This window comes from Cryptomeria japonica, chromosome 6 (genome assembly GCF_030272615.1).
Source record: "Cryptomeria japonica chromosome 6, Sugi_1.0, whole genome shotgun sequence".
NCBI lineage: Eukaryota > Viridiplantae > Streptophyta > Pinopsida > Cupressales > Cupressaceae > Cryptomeria > Cryptomeria japonica.
Genome location: NC_081410.1, coordinates 108,923,439 through 108,932,040, shown reverse-complemented (window position 1 = coordinate 108,932,040; position 8,602 = coordinate 108,923,439). Strand labels below are relative to the sequence as shown.

Genomic DNA, 8,602 nt, shown 5'->3' with positions numbered 1-8,602 from the left:
ATCCGTTCCAAAGCCAAAACGGGATTACATCATGGAGTGTTTGGCTTACAAGGATATTAAGATCAATTATATTGGGATATTATATGTGAGCACTTTGACTAAATGTGAACACCTTGACTAATTTGTTTCAAGAAGATAAGATAACAAAAGATGCAGATTTCCTGATAAATACATGATAAAAGATCTAAGATATAAAAAGAAAAGAAGAATTAATAGATGCAGTGTTCAGACACACTTTTCTGTTTAGAACTGAGCAGACTTATCTATTTGTTTACTATACACATTATAAAAAACATTCATTTATTCCTTCAATCGTCCTTAATATCTTACCAACCACGTTCCTTTAATCCGTATGGGAGAAAATGGCAGGGTTATGTAGAAAGCAAGGTCACGCAAGATAACGACTGTCTTGAAATTACATGCAATTATTTGTTTGACAAAATACTTTGAATGGGTGAACGCATGTTTGAACTTCTCTCAGAAAATAATGTGTGCTGGTTTGAAAGGCTAAGATATTTTGTTGGAGCAAAGTTAGAATCACAAAAATAGCAAAGCCAAGCTAACAGTCAACAGTCAAGACACATGTCTAAGAAAATAAGCAGCGTTCATTGAAACATGGTATCAGAATCGTCATATATATATATGTAGCCAACTCTTCCGAAACATCTCACAACCCCATTTGTTTAGTCATCTTCTGAGAAAATGGCGAACTCCAAATTGCAGGGCTCTGTAGAAACCAAGGTGATGGCCCCGCTGGAGGGTGATGGCCCCGCTGGAGTGAGTTTTACGAGGCACATAAGTGGTTTCCGGGCATGAAATCGTGTGAAAGAGTGGAGGGAGCGCCTGAAAAGGGCGTGGGCTCTGTGCGTCGCACTATAACATCTGGGCAGGAGGGCAGTGACTCTTTTGGCGTAGAGGAGCTCATCGTTGTGGAGGATAGTAAGCATTCATATAGTTATCGCATGACAGACACCAACATACCGGGCTTTAATGGCTACCAGGCTACCTTTCAAGTCTGTGAAGCAAAGGAAAAGGGCAACTGTTTGCTGAAATGGTCTTTCGAGTTGGACTCTGCCGCTGGACATTCCAAAGAGGATATTGAGGCACTTTTCAACTCCATTCTCCCTGGCATGGCCAAGAATCTGGAACAGCTCGCTTCTTCACAGTAACGCCTCTAGTTTTTGTTTATTAGGTTGATTTCATATATGTGGGGTGTTTTGCTGGGCTGCTTGTGTTCATGTTTTGATAGACTTTGGTGTGTTTTTCTTAGGGTTTGAGTAATAACTGGCCGCCATGCCTGTGTTTAAGTGATAGACTTCTTGTGTGTTTTTCTTGAGGTTTGAGTAATTATTGGTCATTTCCATCTGTTTCCTGGATAATGGCATATGATTTAATGATTCAGACTATGATGGAAAAAAAAAGCTACAATCTATATATATATATATATATATATAAGTTAAATGTTTCTAAAAAAATAAAATATTGTGTGTTTTTCATAAAATATATGTGATATTTTTGCAATATCAAATTATGTGACAATAATTGAATTTAATGAAAGAGTTTCAATTACATATATATCTTATATAAGTAATTAGATTAATTAAATAACTTAAAACTGAAATTGCTATTTATTTGTTAGAAAGAAATCAACTTTTTCATTAGAATATGTTGCTTATTTTATTTATCAAATTGTATATAAGATTATCTAATCACAAATATAAAGACTCTATCTCATTCATTAATGTTCCTATTATTTTGTTGTATGGGCATCTTCCCAATTTCATATGATGCATGCTATTGTTCCTCCAAAGACATGAAAACAAATGAAAATACCTTATTACAAAGGTCCATTGGAATCCTCTTAGTACCTTGGTTAGACAATTTTCTTACCACTTAGCAAGCAATGAGCATTACTATTTGTAGCAGTCGCAAAGCTTTTGAATTACAAAAGTTGTATGACCTCTTAATTATCCATCTTATATTGATTCTAGGACCTTTGCAACATTTTTCCATATGAATTAGAAGAAATATGGTGAACAAACATCTTGTTTGTTGGATGATTGTATTTCTATTAAAGTGGATGTGGAAGCCTAATTTGGCAGCCCTTTTCAAAGCACAATGGCACTTTTAAAACCCACAACTAATATATGTCAACTAAAATAGTGGCTATGACAACCCCATTGACTCCCACTAGTAACACAAATATCATGACTCTATAATGTCCCAATAGGTAATAAAGGGATGTTAAAAACCCCATAAAAGGTGAAGAAAATTAAAAAGAATAGAGAAACTGCTACACCAATAACAAGAACTCGTAACACAAATTGCAGTGGCACTAAACAAGAGAATATAAAAGAAATTGATAACAGATCAAGGATCAACTAATTGAAAAGATCAGAGATGAATAATTCATTACAATAAATCTTAATAAATAAATAGAAGTCTTGAATAAATTAAAAGCAAATAAAATTAAAAAATGAAAGATCTCATACTAGTTCATTAATAGGTTATGTAATCCACTTATAATTATCACGTCATGATAATTATTTCAACTATAGACCCAATACCATAAGAAGAGTTACAACCAATCAACCTAATATAAATACTAAGTAGTTCTTGGTTATAGGGATAGGAAATTTCCCTTGTTTAAAATGTGGTATGAAAAGCCTTGCGCGATGAGGAAATGCAAAATGGGTTTGTGTGATTTGACCATGCAATAAAACTAGACATGTGGTCATAGCAATATATTTTTTTAAATAATGTAATTATTTAAATGCAATGACAAAACTCTATCTTGCCATATGGAATCTCAACCATGAAAAGTGTTAGTAGCAATCTATTCCCCACTTTAATTAGTTGCATCAAATAGATGCAAGGAAGTGGAAGAGTGGGAAATCAATAGATGATAATGATAAAACATAAAAGAAAAAAAAATGAATAAGATGTAATCATATAAGCAAACATATCATGGTAAGACATGATGCCCATGGTTGCCCCAAAATTTGGGTGATCAATGAGAGATCTCTACAAGCTTGATGTGAGCAAGTTAGCATAATATATGGTGGCATACATTATAAGTGATGATAAGGAGCATAAAGATGTAATCATAAGATAAAGACATGGTAAGGATCTAAGCAAGAAAAGATGTGATGTAAGTTTGATAATAATTCAAGCATGTAAACATAAGTTGTGATTTAGATCATAAGGTGAATATTTACTAATAGATGAATCATTGATGAGTATTATAATTTAAACATAAACATAAAAATCAAATATTTATTAGGATAATGTCATACGACATCCTCATACAGAACAAGTATTATGAGCATAACATCTAAAACATCATAATTATGAACACACGAGGATGAATAAATATTAGACACGTGAAATAATGAAATCAAACAAACATGACACCCACATAATGGTTGATGGATGAAAGCATAAGGAGACAAAATATGTGACTAAGAGGAGGTGCCTCCAATTAGGGAAAGCTAAAAGGTATAGAAGGTGAAATGAGGATAAGAAAACTAGAAAAACACATATAAGAAACAATGATCAAACACACAAAGTAATAAGGAATGTGAAAAGATGAGGAAAGGAAAAAAAAAAATGCATGGATAGACAAAGGACATGAAAAGTATAGGTCCTAACCTATAAACATAAAAAGATGAACCAAATAAGGAAAATGATAAATGAAACTATGAGGTAGCGGGTCATATTGATGTAAAGGACAAAGTATCTAGGAAGCACAAGGTAGATGAAGTAATAAGGAAGGAGGATTACAACATATATGGCACAACATAAAGTCAAAAACAATAAAGGAAAGCTAACATTATAAAGTGTATCAAGTGGTAAGTAAGAAGAGTGGGAATATCTAACCAATGCATTCATCCCCATAAGTGTGCCTATAGTATTTGAAGATGTAAAGTAAAAAAATAATACCCCTTGTAGGACCATTCATGATATTATAAAGTGCACTCCCATGAACATTAGTGGATTGTTGGGATACCAAGTGTGATATGATCTCAAATAATCAAAGTAGATGTTGTGTTGGGTGATTTATCTTTTGGTTTATGTGTAATCTCAACATAGGGTGATTACTCATAATCACTACCAATCTCTTGACAAACATTTGAAGAACCCTCATCAAATGAATATACAATGTTTATTTTCCCTTCTTCGCATATAGGGACATGTCCCTAACCATTTCCCTTTATGTATATACCTCTTTGAAGTTGGTACAAGAAATATAACTGTATAATAATGTTGTTCCTTTGACCTATGGTAGTATTCACTGTCTCCAACCTATATGGGGATTGATTATCTTGATTCCAACCTTTGGCACCCTAGTAGATTTCACCATGGGCCTTTATTAGGTTTCCCTTTTGGGTTTTCAACCTAATGGGACTGGATCAACTTTGTCTTGCCAAAATCATCCATGCTATGTTAAATCAGGTATTGAGTTCTCTAAGCCACAAAAAGAAGGAAAATTATTGGTCATATCCACCCAAGAGACTATGTAGGGCCTAAAACATCAAAATAAAAGTTCACTCAATATATTTATAGAGAAATATTCCTATATATAATGTGAACTTGGTTATAAGTATTGGTCCATTAAACAATGACATATTGGAGGCAATGAACTTTTCCCTTAATCTATACTTGGAAGGATTCAACATCATAGAGATAGGAGGAGATCAAAATGGATTTGGCTAGCTTTTGAGAATGTATCAAAAGTCCTATCATATGTGTGAACCAGAAGCTATGCATTTCTATTTAGTTACTTCATTTGTGAAATTATATTGGATTTCTATTCTTGTAAGTGCTAGTATAAGGTGTGTAAGTTTTCGATTTGGATACTTATTACACCATCTAAATATTTCATTGCATAATAATAAATTTAGGCCTATAAACTTTGAGTCTCTAAGTTATCAATATAAACCTCTAGAGATTTAGTAGATGTGAGCCAAAAAAATAAGAATATTGAAAGAGGGTGTTGATGTTGTCATATATATCCTCCACCTTCTCAATTTTGACTTTGAACTCTTTGTTACACATCTAGCCCTAATGATAATAAGTTTTTCTTTCTTGTATCTATTCAAGATTTCATCCTTAAAATGTGCCTTTAGCGCATCTTAATTTTTCACTTTTGTTAGTAACACATTGCTATTATTTCCAACTACTACTCCATACGCATACAAGAATCTATGCTAATTTATGATAGTGATGATTAAATATCTACCATGATTTGATTGATTATATTAGTAGTATTCATGTACTATGTCAATAGGTAATTCATTGCTTTAATTTCTAAAATGTCCCCAACCTCAAACTATTGGATAGGAGAGATATGTGCTAGATCAATTTGTAGTACCAAACGTGTACTTGTGAGATCTTTTTAACCAAGGTTACCACTAGTTGTACTTGTTTTTGATGTGTAATAAAATGGGGTCAAATACTCAGGTGGAAGTGTATTGATCATTAGTTGTCATTTATACATTTGTTCACCACTTGATTTCCCCATGAATATTTCACCCTTTCTTTCTATAGTTGCTATTCTCCATTTCCATATTATTCTCCTATCCTAGTTTCCAAGGCATCTTATTGTGGTGGAACTTCTTAATGTGTTTGTCATTCTTCCTCCTAATTTTTTTCAAATTTAATCTTTTCTTTTGAAAGGAAATTTGCATAAACATTTTTACATAACCCTCATGAGAGAAAATATGTAAAACAAGTATGTAGAGTCATAATATAAAAGAATAAAAAACATACCATCAAGACAACACTAGGTTTACCTTGGAAAAACTCTCTCCAAAGAATTGCCTCCAAAAACACCCACACACACAATGCATTATCTCTTGGAAAATTATTACAATACACTTGTAGCTTCTCCATGCAATGCTTTTTAAGGGTCAAGCTCTATAATTGCACTCCATGTGAACAAGCGAATGAGAAACATGTAACAACACGTCCCAATTCATACTTCATTCCTCATTAAAACCTACAAGAGACGCTCAATCAAACATGTCCAACAAGTGAAAGGTTACACAATAACTGCACATATGATTTCTTTTATAGAAACAAACTTACACAAAACTACCAAGAGACACTACATAAACCATATTTCTCTAAAACAATGAGATTGCATAACCATACCACCGTATGAATTACTTGTTGGTACATAGTTTTCCCTTTTGGTACTAAGTTTTCCCAATAGAAAATATTTTCCCAATGTGCAACCACATTAAATAGTTATTCCAATGTTACATATAACATATAAAGTGTCCCCAAAAATACCTAACGCATGTGATATATATGCATCCTTATATTTACTATATGCATCACAATTGAATATTGCATTTTATATTATAGACATTATATGGGATGTACAACACACCTTTCTTAACATTCTCTCACTTTCATTTTTTACATAAGAGGTTGAAATTAAATTCAATTATCAAGAAAAAAACTAAAAAAACTAGCATGTACCATAAACACATCTAAATGCTTCATGTGCTTCATCAAGATATCTACGACAATAACCAAGATGACCACCATCTAAAACAAGAATCCTTTTATCAAACATTATCCCAATGCACAAAAGTTAAGATCCAAAAAGTATCACATAGAAGTGTGAATCCTTTCTCAACGTAGTATCCTCCCCTAATTTGAAATTTGGTAATTCTGATTTTATTTCTTTTTCCGAATCTCTGAGTTTTGAGTTTTTTTCTGATTTTTTTGGTGTTTTTGCAGTTTTCTGAACTTTTTGTGTTTTATGCTATGAATGCTATGCAAAAAAAATTAATAACGAATGAAAAGGATTTACAAGGAAAAATAAACTTAAAACTTGGACTGGAAAGTAAATAAATCTGAATTTTTATTTCATTATTCCTTTCAAATTTGTACCAGGCCAAACATAGATCAGATCTGTACATAACAGAACTTGGTCAAATTTTCTTTGTCTTGCAACTTTCTACTGTTGTCTCCACTATAGAAATTGGGCAGCTAGTGTTTTGGTCACCGAACTGTATGGTAAATGAAGTACTGTGGCCGATCTGGAATGTACATGCCCAGGTGGTCAAATGTAGAAATGCAGATCTGAATTCCTGATATTTTCGTTGTATGTTTTTGTAGAATTAAGGTCCAGCTATGATAGGGATGTGACCTCAGCTTGTAGTTGTACGACTGCTCCAAATGGACTCAAAATATGATTAGAATGTTGCCTAGCACAATATATGCAATCTGAAATATTATTTTGTGGCCTGAAAGCTAGTCTGAGGCAATGAATTTCCCTCTACAAATGAAAAGCATTGATCGCCCAGTCAGATTTATGATGTTTCCTGTCGCCAAGAGAGCTGGGATTTCATCCAACTCTTAATTCCTCCAAGAGTTATTGTTCCTAGAAGCCACTGTTGTAGAAAACTCTTCTCACAACTCCACCAACATGATAACGTAAAAAATGAACTGAATGAATTGGAAAGTGGTGCCCAAATTCTCCTTTATTCATTTCATTTTCCCTCCAAAGGGGTTTGAACTTTCGCTCCTTGCATTGATTTTAAACTTAATTTATTTTAATAATATTAATAAATCTCCCTCCTTATTGAATTATGCAACTCAAGGGGTACTTATTCATTAAAAAGGGACCAAAAGTGTTTAAGTTATAACACATAAGTTGCAATGCCTAGGGAATAGGACCCAAGGCTTTTATTTTAATTTACGATAATCATAAGTGATTAAATTAATCATTTAATTAATAATTTATTAAAACAAACATAGGAAATAATTAAATTATTTCCAGTTTATTGCGAACTTCCTCATCTGGACTTCGTTCTAAGTTTTGTCCGATGTTCCCTGTTCACTGTGAGCTAACTAGCATGGCCTCCTAAAATTTAGGACCCCTCGTAAAAATAGGAACTATGCCAAAAGTTTCTCAGATGATCCCGAGGGTTTCCTAATGTGTCGAGGACACTCCCAGACCATCTCTAAAAAAAAGGTATCTCACCTAAAATTTAGGAGACTGGCCCAAACTAACCAAATTGGCTCACAAAGCATTGAAATGTCCATCTAAGCCCCTGAGTGGGTCCTCTACATAGTTTGTTGGCCTACGGGAACCAATAATAGGCCAACCTCTAGTTGTCATCTGGTTTGTAGATAAGGAGGGGACATCACAATCCTCCCTCCCAAAGATTGCTTGTCCTCAAGCAACCTCAATGCCAAGTGCTACAAGATTTGCTCACTCTCCCATGTCACATCCTCTATTTGTAGATCCTTCCACTTCACAAAATACTCCTTGACAACTCTCTCCTCAATCTCCTCTCACAAGTATCAATAATAGCCCCGAGAACTAAAATCAATTTTCCCTCTCAATCAAGGGGTGGTAGCACTATAGAAGGTATTACATCATGCCCAATCGCGTTGTTGAGGTGAAACACATGGAAAACATTATGTACCCGACTGTCAACTGGTAACTCCAACTCGTAAGCCACATCACCAATGTGTCTGATAACTCTGAATGGTCCATTGTAGTGTGGCCTGAGTTTCTTAACACCACTCTTCCTAAGAGTGGAATATCTGTAGGGTTGCAACGTAAGATACACCATAT

The 8,602-nt window shown here is 33.8% G+C and overlaps 1 protein-coding gene across 1 annotated transcript; it reads left to right on the top strand.

The window, feature by feature from the left end:
• The first annotated feature begins 683 nt into the window (after positions 1–683).
• Positions 684–1,414, top strand: LOC131057610 (uncharacterized). Its single transcript, XM_057991759.2, has one exon. It carries the CDS (start codon positions 813–815, stop codon positions 1,167–1,169), a length of 357 nt encoding a protein of 118 aa, XP_057847742.2. The 5' UTR covers positions 684–812; the 3' UTR covers positions 1,170–1,414.
• The last annotated feature ends 7,188 nt before the right edge of the window (positions 1,415–8,602 follow it).

Bases quoted from the DNA above. Each gene is read 5' to 3' on its own strand.
- LOC131057610 (XM_057991759.2), top strand. From the start codon at position 813: ATGAAATCGTGTGAAAGAGTGGAGGGAGCGCCTGAAAAGGGCGTGGGC.